Source organism: Apteryx mantelli, chromosome 4 (genome assembly GCF_036417845.1).
Source record: "Apteryx mantelli isolate bAptMan1 chromosome 4, bAptMan1.hap1, whole genome shotgun sequence".
Taxonomy (NCBI): Eukaryota; Metazoa; Chordata; class Aves; order Apterygiformes; family Apterygidae; genus Apteryx; species Apteryx mantelli.
In genome coordinates this window covers 51,784,193-51,801,249 of record NC_089981.1, presented here as the reverse complement: position 1 = coordinate 51,801,249, position 17,057 = coordinate 51,784,193, and the positions used below count along the sequence as shown (strand labels likewise).

General features: G+C 51.4%; 1 protein-coding gene and 1 long non-coding RNA gene across 3 annotated transcripts in view; both read right to left on the bottom strand.

Annotated features, from left to right (window-relative positions):
* Nucleotides 1-3,937, bottom strand: part of ACTN1 (actinin alpha 1) — a 94,668-nt gene extending 90,731 nt beyond the window's left edge. The window contains exon 1 of one of the 2 annotated variants that reach the window (XM_067296558.1): nt 3,746-3,937. In XM_067296558.1, coding sequence (XP_067152659.1) covers nt 3,746-3,850 — 105 coding nt within the window. In that variant the 5' untranslated portion in view covers nt 3,851-3,937. The remainder of the gene's footprint in view (nt 1-3,745) is intronic. The other variant, XM_067296559.1, reaches the window with a different exon arrangement.
* Nucleotides 3,938-5,440: 1,503 nt separating this feature from the next.
* LOC136991992 (uncharacterized) lies at nt 5,441-15,062 on the bottom strand. The gene is made up of 3 exons (XR_010884021.1): nt 14,862-15,062; nt 9,735-9,907; nt 5,441-5,648 (listed from the first exon to the last, which is right to left on the bottom strand). It is a non-coding gene; the product is annotated as an uncharacterized lncRNA (long non-coding RNA).
* Between the last annotated feature and the right edge of the window lie 1,995 nt (nt 15,063-17,057).

Here is a 17,057-nt window from a genome sequence, read left to right as displayed (position 1 = left end):
TGTTGCCACGAGTTTGTTAAAGCCTCCTAGAGGCTCTTCTGAGAGGCATAAAAAAAGCTTCTCAAGGAAAGCTGTTTCACTCCCAAGAACTGTCACTTTCTGCCTATATTTTAATCCAGTAACCCCTGTCCTCAACTCACAGGGTCCCCCTTTACTGCACTTGGTCTGGAAAGGGCAGATGGGAAGAGATGTGGGACCACAGGGTCTTCTCTGCATCGTGTTGAAGATGCCTAGCTTCACTCTGCAAATTTAAAATTCACTCTGCAGCTCATCCCTTCACCCATCTCAAAGCAGCTCAAGAGATCCTATTTCCAGCATTTTCCCAGACAGGGAGGACTGTCGTACCCATCACCCTGCACAGGTAGGGACAGACTTCTGACAGCTCGGCGACCACACCTCCTCCTTGCAGCAGGCCTGTTGAGTCAGTTACTAAAATCAGCAGCTCTTCCTGCTTCTCACGCCCGCCGTTAGCTTTGCTGAGCCAATGCAGCTGGGAGAAGGGAACTGGATTCAATTCGCCTTTGAGCAACATCCCCAGGACTGTCTGCTTCCCAAGTCCCAATTAGTCCCAGCTGCACAGAGCCACGCAGGAGAGCACAGTCATGCAGCCCTCCCCAGCTGCCCAGCGTGGCCTGCAGGGCCTTACTGAGCCGGGACATTGGGGCCGACATGGGAACAGCCAGCAAAGGGCAGCCGTTTCTCTAACACGCGTTTGCTTGCTGGGTTGCTGGCCATGATAACACGTTAGAGATGCTGCCTCTGCTCCCAGAGAGGAGCCGAGCAGGAAAGTTTCAAATCCACCTCACTGGTTGCCATCAGTGCTATAATAATAATAATTTGGTAGTACTTAAATCCCCATATAGGCACATTTCCCTACACCACTCCTCTCCATAACAGCTTGAAAGCTTTGGGGTCTACTGTTTTCAAAAACTGAAGCAGATTTCCTTATTCATATGCAACTCCTGGGCCTGCTGCTTATAGACAGCAAAATATCAGCTTTTTTCCCCATCGATAAAGGCAGCACCCCTGACTGACTGGCAGTACTGAAACAGGCACAGCGATTTCTAAGAAATGATTGTCCAAACACTCATTCATGTGTGCAGAAAAGTAACACATGCACTCAGGATTCATAAGCAGTGGATTTCAGTTCACCTAGGATCGTCCCAGTACTCTTTCAACACATTACTTTTCGTTCTTCCAGAATCTCAGTGCTCTTATTTCAGACAGACAGGCTTTTAAAAATTCTCTAGGTATTTCTTAGATGAAGAAAACCTAAAACACATGAACCAACAGTAAAAGATCGAGAATGAGCCTGAAGAGAACCTACACGATAGCTTTGGCAGACATGAAACTGTCCTATTCATCTTGGCATGGTGTTGAACATGTGACTACAGTCACTGATCATTATTTCACTTCCCAGATAAGAAAAGAGGGGGTGGGAGGGAAAGGAGACAGCAGAAATTTACTACAAATCTCAGGCTGGTGCTTGGTGGGTACCACTGTCTCCCCACTCTCTGAAGGAGGCAAGCCCCAAGATCCCGGCAGGGCTCTCCATCACCTTCAGAGCCAGGGAGGGGAACGAGACTGTCCTTCAGCATCTGCACAGCCTGCCCAGGCCAGGAGTCAAGTTCGGCGATTCCCATGATGGGGGTTAGCCTGGTGGGCAGAAGCTGGGAAGAGCTGTCCCTCCCAAACCTGGTCTTTCTACGTATGGAAACTAGAGAGGAGGGTCACGATAAAACTATGATCTTGCACCCACTGCAGAAGAGAATGGTTTCAGCTGTCCAACAGCAGGAGAAGAAACAATAAAGTGATCCTCCCACCACAGAGAGGGACACCTAACCATACAGAGCCCCTTCCTTCAGCAAGCTGGCGAATGACACCCTGTACACTAGTAGCAGTGAACCAGCAAAATAAATTGGCCTGGATGATTTTGAAGTAGATGCATTATATATTTAAAACTCTTTTAGCTTCTCCCCTCCTCTGGCCATGTAATCTAAGTTTATAGAGTAGCTCTCTGTCCCCCTCTTGTGATAGGACCAAGATGACTTAAGATCTCCTGGAAGGAGGTAATAATAATGAAAAAAAGAAAAGACTCTGACCTTTCAGGGAACATGCCACAACTCGTGTTCTGGGACCTTTTCTTTTCTTAACTTTTTTTTTTTTAATCCAAATGTTCAATTCCTGTTTCTGACAATCAAGTCAGCGTCCCACTACACATAAAGTATTCTCCCTCTCAGTAAAACACAAGTAGTGTGACAAAACATTTCCCCTCATAACCTGTGAGCAATACTGTCCATCTTGCTGTGGACCCCAACAGGCCCCACAGGTTGTTTCTAGCTGTATTAGCCAAATATAGGTGTGCAACTGAAGATATAGATCACAGCCAGGCAGTTCTTCTGAAACGGAAGAAACCTCCCTTCTCAGAGGACTAGAGCCTGGTCTTCAGATAAGCAATCTGTCACTCACACCTCAGACCGAGATTACAGTCCTCTCTTTTCTCCTTTGTTGAAATGCAAGCTCACACACCACGATATCTTTCTCAATTAAATACCCTTGTTTGTAATGCTTTAATTCTCATGCTGTCTACCCTCATCATGCAAGTCTCTCCAAGAGAGGAAACTGCTGACAGAAGCTCCATAGCTATCACCTTCGATTAACTCATCCGAGTCCAGGGAAAACGCTTTTCACATGCACCATTTCAGATAGCTATGAGCAGGAGAACCCAAAGAGCCTTTTTCTGAAAGGGAAGGGGGGGAAGAATTGGGCTAAAGAGGAAGAAGAGTCTTCTTTCTTGTGCTCCCTGCTTTCCAGTTGCTCCCAGCTCCTTACAGAAAGCCTGACCACAGGCTTGCAAACATTATATATGTATACACACACACACACACACACATATATTCATATACACACACACATATATACATTCACATATATTACATATGTGTTTAAACATACTATATCCTCCCCAGCAGCAAGTAAGGTCTCGGTGTTCTCCTGTCTGCTTGCAATTTAGGCAGGGTCAAGACACAAAGCAAAACGTGAGCCTGAAGTGAAGAAGTGACTCACATGGAAGAGCCAAGTGTGCTGCAGTTCTGGGTGCCCCTGTCATATTAGCATTATTGTTGTTTTAAATTCCGCTTTATTATTGCCTGGCGGAGTGACTAAGACGGAAATGTTTCAGGGATTAGGATTCCTGGGATCTAACACAGGATGTTTTCCGGTTTCAAGGAGAAAAGAGAAAGAAAGAAAGAAAGAAACGAAAGAGAGAAGCTGGAACCCCTCCTGCACTCCCCTCCCCACTGCCACCCTCTAAGTTTAAAAAAAGGGACGAATGTTACCATTTTTGGACATGAGCTTTGCACAAGCCCAGCCCTAAACCACACCATTCAAATGAGAAGCGAGTTATCTATCGCCCCGCCGCTGAACGGCCGCGCCGCGCCGCACCGCACCGCCCGGCCCGGCCCGGCCCGGGCGCCTCCCCCCCCCCCGCCGCGGGATCGCCCGGCTGCACCTGCGGCCCCGGCGCCGGGCCCGGGCGGGAGCCCCGCGCGCGCGGGCGGGCGGCGGCGGCCGCCGGTGACAGCGGGGGCGGCGGCCCGTCCCGCCGCGGAGCCGGGCGCCGCGCCGATACCTGCCCGCTGCGCGCCGGGCGCTGCCCCCGCCGCGCGGCCCCGCCGCCGCCCGGCGCGGCGCAGCGCGGCCCCCGCGGCGCACGCGTGGGGCGGCGGCGCGGAGCGGCGCCCACCTTCCTCTGCTGCTTCTCCCAGGCGGGGTCCAGGAGCAGGTCCCGGTCCCAGTCCTCCTCCGGCTGCATGTAGTCGTTGGTCTGCTGCGGGTCGTAGTGATCCATGGCTGCGGCGCCCCGGCTCCCGCCCCGTCGGGCTGCCCGTTCGCCCCGCTGCGCCCGGCCCCGCGGCCGCGCACCCGAGCAGGCGGCGGCGGCGCCCGCTGCCCAGCTCTCCCCGCGGCCCCGCCGCCCGCCGCCGCACGCAGCTCCGCGGGGCGGGGTGCCCGCGCCCCGCCTCCCCGCGGCCCTCATTGGCCGCGCCCCGCGCCACCGCCGCCCCAGACCCCGCCTCCCCCAGCGCCGACGCCCCGCTCATTGCGGCCCCCGCGCGTCCGTCACGGCGGGCCGCCGCCGCCATTGGCGGGCTGCAGCCGCCCCGCCCCCGCTCCCCCGCTCCCCCGCTCCCCCGCGGCGGCGGCGGCGGCGGCGGCGGCGGCGGCGGCGGCGGCGGCGCCGGCGCCGGCGCCGAGCCGCCCCCTTGGCCCGGCGAGGGCTGTCGGTGCCGCTTCGGTTTTGTTTTTTGTTTGTTTGGGGTTTTTTTTAATCGTTTCGCGGTAAATCGGTGCGTGAAACCGGTCCCGGGGCGCCCCGGCCCGCGCCGAGTCGCCCGCGGGAGGCGCCGTCGCCGCGGCCGGGCCCGTCCCTGGGCGCCGCTTTGCTGCCCCCGGGCCCCCGCCGCGCTTGCCTGTGCGCGAGTTTTGCGGGCCGGCGGTGGAGCGGTGCTGCGCTGCAGATGCAGCACGCAAAAAGGTGCTTTTCTGAGCTGGGGTGTAACGCAGGGGCCCTGGCGCAGGCAGGGGAGCCCCTGCATTTAGGAGCAGCACGATGAGCAAGTGCAGATGTGAAGCACAGGTCCCGCCGCGCCCGGCCTCCTCGGCGCGCCCGCTGCAGCGCTCTGCCCGCAGATACCCTGCCTAGCTACCAAACGGTGAAGTGCGGCGCCCGCGGCTCGCTCACCCAGCAGCTTTCTAGGGCGGAAATACTAGATGTTTAGGAACTCACTGGCACTCAAACACTTGACGGGGCTTCTGTCAGTGAAACCAGCAGAGGGGGGAAATACATGACAATAGCATCAGTCTCCCCAGTAGTCTCGGGCTGGACAGCACCATGAAGCAGAACGGCATCTCACCAAAGCGAGAGGAAGGCCAAAGAAACACTGCACCACAACACCATCCAGGGCATCCAAGAGTGAGCCCTCATCCCATTTCATCTGTTGTCTGTCATATGATACTTGTATACGCTTTTGAATATCATAAAAATAATTGTCAGTTATTCTGTACTGGTCAAAGCCTGTGTTTTTTTTACCTTACCATCATATGTACAGGGTAGTAAGATTATAATTTTCAAAAGCAATTGTGGGATGCCTCCATTCTGAGACAATCTGGGAAAGCAGGCTGCTGAAAGCATCCTAACTGAAAGGAGCCAGATCTGAGGAATCCAGAACCACCAGCCACGTCACAAGTCCTCCTGAATGTGCATCGTGATGAAAAGCGTTGCAAAATGCAAAATACTCATATCATTCTAGAGAGATGCTAATGGACTTGATGGGAAGTTTCCCCCACTGTCTTCCCTGCAGGCAGGTGCAGATGATGGCCAGTTTTTGAGAAGAAGAGTGCAGTAATTTTCATCGGGGAAATATGGAAATTGTCAGGGTTTGAAGAGAAAAGGCCTTTTTTATTTCTTATTTTATGAACACCTGGTAACAAAGTTGTTCTAAACCCTCAGTAACAGTGATATAACCATTGTGGTCACACGATGGATTAGAGGCAGTGAAGATGGCATTTGAAAGTTTTCCTTCCTTATAGTTTTTTTCTTATTGATCAGGACACTTCCAGCTGAGGAATCTGGCAATCAGAAAGATCTGGGGAAACAAAAGGAGGAGGAGGGCAAACACATTCCTTGAGATAAGTCCTCAGCTTTGTATTTTAAGGTCGGGGGAGGGGGGGGTCCTATTGTATTACTTTCCCACCCTCGTAGGCCTATTATTAAAAGCTACTTTTCACACCTCACCAAATGTGCTGGAAGCCCTCAGCTGCCGTTCAAAGAATGAGGATTTTCAACATTTTCCAGGAAATGCTCAGCACTATGGAAATCTGAGTCCTAACGCTTGTAGTGGGTTTCTGTGATGCTAAATCATCTGGGCACTGTCTGTTTGGATCCTTGTGACATCAGGCTCACTTAGAGTTACAAAGCACCTATCCCCATAGTCATAATGTTATCTGGTTCTTCTTACCTGTGTAAAATACACCTAGTGATCCCTCCTACACATGCTTGTAGCACTATAAATAGAACAATGTTATTAATTGCCAGTGTCAGTGATCCCATTCATTTACTAATCTCTTCTTGCACTGGGCAGGTGATGGTTTAAACGATTTAATATATAAGATCAATGCAATGAAGCATAGCTGAAATCCAGAAGAATTGTGAGGTTTCTAGTATATTAGAGCTTCTCCCCTAATTCTCCCTCCCATTTACATTTTTAAATTCATGATACTTGCTTCTCAAAATAAATTGTTCCTCTGGATTCCTGGAAAATACCTAGTTTTTCACTCCTAACCACATACTAATTCTTGACTTCAGGGACTGCTTAAGAAGAGTGAGAGACTGTTATTGGCCAGTTTCTTGAATTTACAGGCAGTAGTTAAAAAAAAAGTTTCTAAATTTGGATTCGTTCCTGGTTCCACTCAACCATGTGGCCCTTGAGAAGAGTTGTATCAGTACGACAAAGGGCAGTGGCACAGCTCACAATGGGAGAACAACACACAACAGCAACAGGAGCTACAGAAGCCAGTGCTCTTGGTGAGAAAAAATGTTCATGTAACCACAGGACTACTCTGGTTTTCCATATTTTATCTCCTGGAGTTCTCTTCTGCCCTGTAGGAGTTTGCTGTTGATTTCCTTGGGCATTATTCAAGCCTTCCTGGACAAGTGGGACTCCAGCAAGGACTTTCTGACCCAATGAAAGAAGAGTGTTTTTTTCCAGGGCAGTGGGCAGAGCCACTGTGGGAATGGTTGGGCATACGTCCTGCTTCTTCAGCCTGCAATAGAAAAGAAAAAGGAGCCCAAGGGCATTTGGGTATTTCCATTTACTGCTTGCTGCTCTTTGTGCTTAGCATATTAGCCACAGGTTGTGAGCTTCCCGGAGGGGATAACTGTTTGCTTGCCAGGAACATTCATAAGCTTCTGTAATGAGACCTGGCAGGTGAGCATGGTGGCTGTGGAGCAACACCCAAAGCTGCACTGAAGTGTCCCTTGACTTTTTTTTTGGGAACTCTCACAGCCAAGTTTCAGTGCTTATGTTCTGCAGGTATGCAAAAACTTTGCAGCTCCAGGAATTAGTGCTTAAATTTAAACTGCATGTTGGTCTCTTGCAGTAAAGAATTTAACCAGTTAATTAGACTTGTTTTCATCATTTCCTCCCCATCCAAGGCACTTTACCAATAGAAACTCAGCACCTCCGAAGTACAGCCATCTCTTTGGTGGAACTTAGTGGGGTATCGCATACTTCATGGCAGACTAGGGAGGGGGGTGTCACATGCCCAGGTTTTGGGTAAAAGCTGTGCTTTTTAAAGTGCCATGGAATAACAGTGCCCACTATGGTCATCCAGCAGTAGCTGGAAGCTAGCCGAAAAGAGGAACAACGAAGGCAGGGATGCTGTGCTAGGAGGAGAGGAAAAGGGGCCTGAATAAAATTCCAAGTACAAAACATCTCGTCTCCCCTTCAGGGCCTCTTCACCCCAGTTGTATTCCTCTTCTACCCTGCCCCGGCCTCACCATCCTGACTATGCCCCCTTTGCCTTTACTTCTTTTCCTAGTTAGCTGAACTTACTTCAGCTAAATGTGATCCCCCAGCCCTGCACCCCTGAAGCTAATATGGCTGCTAGGACAACCCCTTCCTCAGGTACCGGTGCGATCTCCTCTTCCTGCTGCTGGGGGACCAGCCTTGCTTGTTCAGAGCAGAAGCTTTAAGGTCAAAGTGGCTTACAGAATTGTCTTAACAGAGCAAACATTAGTGCTTCTGCTAATATTGAAGAGTGTAATTGTGTGAAAATGATGATTTTGTTCCTCCTGTAAAAAGAGCATTGATTTTACTTTTTAGCAGAATATAACCTAGGTTGTTCCCTTTGCTTTCACAGTGTCACCTGAACAACAATAAGATCAAGAATTATACAACCAGTCCCATTTCACTCTTACCATGTACCTACTATAAGTACTTTCACCCTGCAAAGTGAAATGAGTGCTTTACAAATGTTGCTCTTATACTTCCCTTTGCTTCCTCTCTTCACCCCTGAAGAGGAAAGTGTCAGCTCCTCAGAGGTGCACAGGAGTATCACGTGGCAGTGCAGGGCCAACAAGCAAAGCAGGCTCTGCTCAGAGGAGACTGTGAAGCTAATTCTTCAGGGGTGACCCTAACGAGTTCTACAGGGATGTGACCAGCTTGGGGGGGACAGCATCCTTGTTCTTCTGAGGTGGGCACAGAGACCTGCTGCTGCTAGTGGTTGTGGCTTCTTGTTTTCATGTTTTACCTGCCAGTTGTCCTCTATTCAGGGGCAGCTCTTTGTGGGCTTGTTTGCTCAGCTCTTTTGGTTTTCTGTGCAAGTCTAAAAGGATATCCCATTTCACAGTCCTAGCCTGGTACCTCTGGCTGGCCTCAGTGATAAGGAGGCCAAGGGACCAGAGATGCTAGAGACACAACAGGACTTTCTGTGTTTCTATGAGGGAGAGGGAATGGATTAAACAAGGGATCACCCCTCATAAATTAGAGGCCATCAGCTCACAAATCCCTGACAACTGGTATTCCCCATGCTAACCAAAGGCTTGAGCCAGGTCATGCTCAGTGCAGTCTCTTCTGATGGAGGCAGCCGAAGTTGCACAACTTCAGCTGCCTCCATCAGGAGAGGCAGCCTGGAGGCCTGGGGGAAGCTGTGATGTACACGATCAGGGTTAAGGCTGGGGCTGTGGCAGGTACCCACCTCCACAGGCAGAGTCTTGAAAGGCAAAGCTAAACTGTGCCTTCCACACAGCCTGTTCCCAGTCTGGCCAAGGGAGAGGGAAAGCAGGAGAGCCTGCTTACTTCTGGAAACCGCAGGTTAAATGCAGGATGGCTCATTCCTGGTGCCAACAAGTGGGAGACTCAAGCTTGAGTCTCTTGTTCTCATTCTCGGCTAAGCAGAGATTGTCAAAGAATGTGCCTGTGGCCTGTAGATATATGACAGGGGAAATCACTGCCCCTCTCACTTCCTGTACACTTAAACTGGCTGTGGAACAAGTGTGACAGGCTTCAGAGGCAACCGTTGAAGTCCTTCTGGAAAGGGAACAGAAGCAAGACAGTAGCAGAAGGGCAAGCACAGGAATTAGTCTTGCTGGCTCTACCAGAATATGCTGGCTCCTCCTTGCAGAAAATCTTTTCTTATGAAAGAATCACTGAACTCTCAGACCTCTCATTATTTAACCCCAGCTTAAAAGCTGCTTAAAATCCCTTCCCTTGACTTTGATGTTATCTGTGATTGCAGGTCTTCCCTTTCCTAGCACAAAGCTTAGAAAGCTAGCCCTCTCCCACCTCTAAGTATCACCCTACAGTGGTGCCCTCAGGCTGTTTCCAAGCAGAACCTCTTTCCGGCCATAGTTCGGAATGACTTTACAGAGAGATAGTCAATAAATGTTTCATTTCTTCTGAGGAGGGCAGTTTCTTCATCATACTTCAGCTACAGTATGCTGCCCTGTCTTCCTTCCCTTGTGGCTCTGCCTCTAACCTGTGAATCTAACACTGGCCATAGCAACACTAAAGTCATTTCTATGCCATCTATCACCAGTCTCAGACACGCTGGGTCCATTTACAGTTACAGCTAGTACAGTTAGGGCATGCAATAGCGTGTTGCAGTTGTTGCAATAGTTTGTCAGCAATCCATGCCTGACCAAAACCACCATTACACCCAGGTATACTTACAGCAAGGCATTTTGGGAATGCTTGCCCAAGCTTTCACATGCTCTCAGTGGTCTGTACCATGCTGGAGACCCCAGGCTCCATCCTGCGCCGTGGCACAGGTTGCACAAGAGAAGCACCGCTGATCCTTAGTTTCTCAGGGAGGATCTGCAAGGTGTGTTGAAACAGCCATGGGCCTGCAAAGGATAATGTTTCAGAAAGTGATTACTGGAGAGCTCTGTCCCCTGGTCTTGTGGCCCTTCCACCCCTGACAGGCCTTTTACACAGCAGTTGCTGAGAGCTGGTGTAAGACCTGGTTTTGCACTCGGTTCTTCGGCTCACAGTTTTTGCTCCTTACCTGATGCAGACCCACAATGATCCCATAGAGGGAACTGGGGAGGGTGAGGGATGGCAGAAATCTAATGCAAGCAGGCCAGGCTGTTACTGAAGTCTTTGGTTCTAGGTGGAGGGGTTCATGGTGTGAGATGGTGTTAACTTTGCACTGCATCGCTTTTGAGGCTGTGTTAGTTATGTGCAGAACAAGCACAAGAGAACAGGTCAGGAGCCTGCCGTACTGCAAATGGCAAGAGAAGGCCGTGCAATTGCAGAGGCACAGCAAGGTATGCAGGCCAAAGTCACACCTGAGCTACAGTTCTCACAGGCCTCCCCCAGGAAATCCCTGCCCAGAAGGGACACCTACAAATGACACCCTGCATGACATGAGAACTAAATCTTCTGTTCCCCATAGCATCTGTAAGGCCTCAGTCAAGTGCTCTGTCCAGCTCTGGGTGCCGATTTTTAAGAAAGATACAGGCTGTTTGGAGAGAGTCCAAAGGAGAAGTAACAAGAATACTCAGAGGTCTAAAAACGTGACCTATGAGGGGAGACTGAAAGAACTGGGTTTGTTTAGTCTAGGGAGGAAAAGACTGAAGAAAGACATAGTAGCAGACCTCAAATATGTAAAAGTTTACTGCAAAGTGGAAACAGTAAACCATTTGCCATATCTCCTGGAGAACCTGCAGATGGTCAGGACAGTGAAACACTCCACGAAAGGAAGCTGCTGAATCCCCACTGCTGGAAGCTTTACAGCACAAGCAAAACAGACAGTTGTAAGAAATGGCTAAGCTTGAGGGACAGCTGATCCTGCCAGGGGCCTGGAGGGTATACTCCGCGTCATCTTTCCCCTCAAGCTCTGTTTGGTAGCCCTGCAACACAGTCTGCTTCAGGGTGTAAGGCAGGAGCTTCTTAACAACACAAAGCAATATGGCATGCTTGTTAAGAAACACTAATAATGGAAAAAAGCATATACAGTTATAAGGAAAATGTAGGAATATAGAATGTAATATCAGACCTAAACAGTCAAATGAGATACCTGTGTGTTTTTTAAAAAAAACAGCAAAAACCAAAACACACATCAATTTTGCAACATAATTGCAGCAGGAACTTGACTCAGGTGATAGAGGTGACTAAGGAAATAGGGCCTGTGGAAGGAATTATAACAATTTTTTTTTTTTTTTGCATTTATGTGGACAAGAACTGCTTTAAATCTGCTTGTTAATATAAAGGAAGATGCAGTTTTGTGCTACAGCCAACAGCAAAATTCACCATCACTATTCCAAATGCTGAGATGCTTAACTCCTAGCTTTGACTTTTAAATGCACCTCTCAGTCTCTCCACCTCCTGATGCTTTTAACATAAATTGTTTATTTCAGCAGTGAGACAGGTCATGGTGACATCTGACTAGTGGCTGCAAGATATACCTACAATCAGTGTGTGGATATGAGGCCAGGATAACTGATAGTTCACACAGAGCTGAGAAACACAGATCCATATGACTGAAGGGAGGCTGACCCTCATCTTCACTGTACCTGCAGGACATGAGTGCTCTTAAAACTGGGGAGTTAATTCTTACCTGTCCGCTGTGGTCTTTAGGACACTAACTGTGGCTCTGCTTCTTGTAGTATCATGCAGCACTCCAAGCACTGCCCTGGGGGACACAGGCAGAAGCAGCCCTGGTGCAGGTTTTTGTCTGTCTTCTGTACTCAGCCAAGCTGCCTGTGTCCATCAGTAGTGGAGATGGCATTGCTTGGCACAGCACAGCGTGGAGGAAGAGCTCACTGCTTTTCAAAAAGTAGTTGGTACAGCTGGAAAACACATCAGCAGCCTTTCAGGCATGCCAGCTTTTTTTCTGAGTATAGTAGCCCAGCAGTGAGTGGAGAATATGACACTGGATCAGTGAGGCTGGGATCCAAATTCAGACTTATCTCAGAAGTGGAGTAAAACCCACAGGCTGAGCCTAGAGCCACTGTTCTCCCTTAAATTGCCTTTCCCGAGGGACACTTGCTGGAGCCCAAAGTTCTCCATCTTATAAGGAGGCACGGCTTAGGGCTTCACTTGGAGAAGCCCTTTAACACCACCTCTCCGGCCAGCACGGGGAGCCCCCAGGGACAGGCAGCCTGCCTGCCTCTGCAGAGCAGGTTCAGCCTCTGTTCCTCAAGCAAGAACTGCTGCATAGCAGCAGCTATGGGTTATGCATGCTTTCTCACAGAAAATCAGCTTTTAAACATGCTTTTCTCCTACCTGGCTTTTTCTTCCTGTTATTTCTTTTCTGTACAGTGGGAGCAACTGTGCACAGCTACCCTAAATCAAACTGTGCAGTGCAAAGTTACCCCATGCATCAGGAAACATCTTATTTGGGAATGAGCAGTAAAGCCCATATTCTCATATTTGCAGTAGGTCTGCCATCAGGAAGACAACACTTATGGAGCAACATGCCCAACAATGTAAAACAGAGTTTGGAGAAAACACACAAGTGAGGAAGCTCTGGTGGGCAACGCCAATAGCACACAGCAGGGTCAGCCAGTCAGTGAGCAAACCAGGCAAGCTGCCCTCCCCAGCTTCCTTTAATCTCTTCTCTAGTTCCCCTGCTCTCCATCTTCTCACATGATATACACCTGTGATTTTGCTAGTAGCAGGCAGGCTTCAAACCAATAGTGCAGCCCCTGGGCTCCCTGGAGCATCTCCCTTCTGTGGGTTTTTCTGAGCAATGCTTACTGGCTCTTGTATTCCCTCCAAGCATACCATAAAAGCTACTTTGAAAATAGTAAGTGAAGAGGGATGCAAGAAACACAGACAGTGGCGCTGTCAGATCAAGCGAAGGATGCTCCCAGGGCAGCCTTCCCACCAGCACTTTCAGTCTGGGCTGCTGACTGTATGCAATCCCCATCTGTGCTTTCTGTGGCCACAGTCCAGCAGCCAGGGCCAGGTGCTCAGAAGTTGTCCCCACTTTTTGGAGAGTTTGTCCCATCAGCAGCTCCTCCCCCATCCCCAGAGCTCCTTCCAGTGCATTCTGATCTCCATTTATATATTCTGCTTTTTAAATTTTGGTTTTGATGAGAAAGCCTCAGCTATTTCCTCAACAGCAGAGACGGAGATGAATGGGCTGAGGAATAATAAATAATATGAAGGGATGGCGCAGACTCCACATTAAACCTGAAGTTCACCTATCAAGACATCACTCTCACTGATGTCTTTTGTTGGACCTAACCTCTCTCCCTGTGAGTACATGTACCTTTCCTGACCTTTTGGAGATTAGCAAGGAATCTAGAGAATGCTGCTTTTGGTTGTTGGCAGGACAGTCGACAAGCAGAGGCCTTCCTATTCCCTGTTGCTTGCTGTAGAGTGGCTCCCATTCCATTATGGGAAAGACAGTTGCACTTCCATGGGGGATAACTGGGAACAAAACTGTAGGCTTTTACACTGCCTCCTTAGAAGCTTTGAATAGGGGTCTAACGCAATTGCTGTCCAACCCAGCACAACCTGTGACCTAAACAGGGCCCCCTGGGTGAGCACTGCACACAAGCCAGATGACCACAGGACTTGTGCAACTGGCTCACAGTTACCTTGCCCTTGCACCCTGCTTCAAGCAGTAGCTGGTACCTGATGTGAGTGAGGAGGGTGGAAATCTCGCGCACAGCAGCAGAGCCCAGCAGGCTCCGGCTCGCGACTCTCCTTGCCCCTCGGCAGTGCCTGGCTGCCAGGGCCCCATGGTCTGGGTCCAGCCTGTGAGGAGCCTGAGGAAAGTGCCCTGCAGCGCCACAGTGATGGAGCACACACTAGAAACATGGTGCCGCTAAAGGCACAGCCAACTGCTGAGACCTCGCGGCTGTGAAGAAGCCCTGGAAACTAAAGAAGAAATGTGTGCATGGGGTGCATTGCCTTCCCGCGGTGGGAGGGATTTCAGCCCAGCGCACAGGCCAAGCATAATATAGCTGCAGTGCAGAAAGGCCGAAACTGAGGGCCGTCCCTCCCAGCCTGGAGCCCTCTCCAGCCGGGGGGCGAGGGCCAAGTGCCGGGCAGGGATCGCTGCGGGGCCCTGGCCGAGCGGAGAGGCGCAGGGCAAGAGCCACAGGAAGCGGGGGAGCAAACAGGCAGCAAGGACCAAACTCAGACCAGCACAAAGGTCTGTGCCTTTCTGTCACCCCTCAGCACTCCCCCACCTACCCTCAGGGCTGGGTTTGATCCCCCACATCTAGTTTGGCCCTGGGGTGTGCTGTAAATGCCGTCCCTCGCCGGGGTGCCAGCAAGGGGCTCAGGCCTGAGAGGCCTCGGGGTGGAGAGGCAGCCGGCTCCCCGTGCCGCAGCGGCCGCGGCGCCTGCCCGCACCGGCGCTGCCCACCCGCCCGCGCCGGGGTTTTCCTGCGCCTCCGCAGAGCGAGGGGAGCGCGGCGAGCCGCCTGCGGCCACGGCCACCCGCTGCCGCTGGGGCTGCGCCTGGCCCAGGGTGCTCGCCAAGAGCCCGAAGGCTTTTGTAGCCGTCTAAGGAAAGGCCGGCTCCCTGCGAGCCGGCTCGCCCCCCCGCAGCGCGGCCGAGGGGGACGGAAAGGTGGAAGCCTTCCTGCCTTTTATGGACAAACTCGCACAGCTGAGCTGCTGCGGGAGAGTGACGCCGTCGGGCTGGCTGAGGAGGGGCTGGGGGTCCCGGGAAGGCGCCCCAGAGCGCTGCCTGCTCGGGCTCGCTGCCCGCGGCTCCTCTCTCGCCCGCCCGCGCGAAGCACCCGGCACAGCGCCCGCGTGGGGGGCGCTCGCAGGAGCGTCGCCGCGCCGGGGGCTGCGGCTCCCTGGCCCCGGCAGAGCCGGGCTGCTTCCTACCTGCGGCCTTGTCTCCAGCCCCGCCCCAGGCTCAGGGTCGGGGCAGCCTCGGGCTCCCTTCTGCAGCCCGCGAGTTTAACAGGGTGAGAGCAGCAGGAGGCAGGTGGGACTGAAGCTGAGAAATGGAGGGCTAAACGCAACCCTGGGGTGAGAAGAAGAAATACTGAGCAGGGAGTTTTGTGTTGGGTTCGCTGCTCCAGATATCTGTGCTATTTAAATAACTGTCTATATAAAGGTGCAGATCTTTATATAGCCCTCAAGCACGCAAGCAAAAAGAGGTGGGTATTTTCATCTCTGGAAAGTGAAAGCTGCCCTTACATCTCCCCTGGGTCTTCCCCTGCCAAAAAAGGAGATCTATCTTTCCTTTAGCCCAGTAAAAAATACTCCAAACATCCCTTCCCCATCCTCTTCACAGGACAAAAGTGACAGGGGTTAAGAACTTGCACTTTCAATTCCCTGGGATCCAGCCTGGCTCCGGGCTGCCTGGTGGGCTTTCCCACCACTGCTGCACCCTTCAGCAGTGGTACTGCCCAGTGGTTGTGTTGCCTCTTGTCCTGGGTACAGCGGTACTCACACCAGCTTGTACTTCTTGGCTGGTGCTCAGGCCCTGCTGAGCTCCAGTCCCAGACAGCCAAACCAAGTAAGCAGGACACTGTCTGCTTTACTGGGATCGCCTACACTTGTTTTCAGAGTCTGGGATATCATCCCCTGGGCAGGCAGAAAATATGAAGCTCTCCAGTTTGGGAGAGGCACCTCTTGCACCGCTCTGGCCCTCCTGTCCCTGCAGCTGATAGGCCCTCCAGGGTGCACGGTGCTCAGTCTCACAAGCAGACTATCCTCATCTCAGAGCTGCTCAGGGGCTGTGCAAAGGTCTCCCCTCAGATACTAAGGAACAGCTCACTCTGGGGCAGTACAAAATGTGCATAAAACCTTCCTGTGCCTGAAATAAGCCCAGGAGGCACAGATTGGGCTAGACAGCCTTCATTTGCTCCATCTGGTCAAGGAGGGAGCAAGTTTGCAGGTGCACACGGGCGAGTCCTACGGCAGCACATCCTGCCCCGCAGGGAAGTGATGTTTGGACATGTGAATGCCGTGTTAGAGCAAGTCTCTTCCTCCAGCTCACCCCCCGCTCCCTGCAGACGCTGCCTCCCTGCCAGAGCAGCCCTTGAGAGGGATGCTGAGCTGCAGGCCCTGGGTTTCACGGGCAGATTTCCCATCCTGATGGCTCTGCTTATCGGTTGCAGCCAATTCATGATCTCCTTATTTCCAAAAGGAAAGGATGCATGAGTGTGGTGACTGCAGGACTGGCTGACTTGTGTATGTATCCCATCCCTTTGGCTCGCTGTGTTGATGCACGTTTCTCTGCTTGGAGCCAGTATGGTCCTGTCTTGCTTCCCATGTGGAAGCGATATGAACTGCCCTTCGCTTCCTCTCCTCTTCCTCTAGTCCACTGCAGCTGCAAGCAGGGGCAGGGAGAAAAGATTTTGCCACAAGGAAGTGTGCATGCACATGTGAGAGCCAGGTAAGCTCAGATGATGGGGCCCTTCTGAGCAGAGATGGGGATACAGGAGTACAGCTGAGGAAACCACAGAGCATGCAGCCATTTGAGAGGGAAAATAACCCTGTCATGACTGTTAAAAAATTCACCTTGTAGCATTCATGCTATCATAGCTGTGAAACCACATGGAGATTTTTAAGCACAAGAACTGCTACACCTCAGGTTTCTGTTGCCTGTGCCCTGGAGGCCCAGGACAGCAGGTCTCCGACCCCATACACTTTGTGAGGGCAGTGCTGTAGGAGGGCTTGGCAGCATTGAGGGTGCAGCAGGAGCCCCTTCTTGGGAAGAAGGCTTCTGGCCTTGGGGCTGACACACTGGGACCCACCCCCTCCTCACTCTGGTTGGAGAGAGGACCTTGGAAAGAGGTTGTTGTATCCTTGGCAAATATCTATTATGGTTCCTCTGTCACTAAATCACTCACCCCATCTTATCTGCCCTACACAAGCCTTGGCTCGAAACATGCAGAAGGCAAACATCTGCTTTTCTTCAGTTTGCAGAAGCAAACTGGTATCCATTTTCATGAAAAGTATGTGGAAGAGGCTGAAGGTAAAAAGTCCAGTGCACAATTCTGGGCAAAGAGACTTTCAGATGCATATCCCAGTGTCATCTCCCCATTCCCAAGCTGGGATGTGCTACCT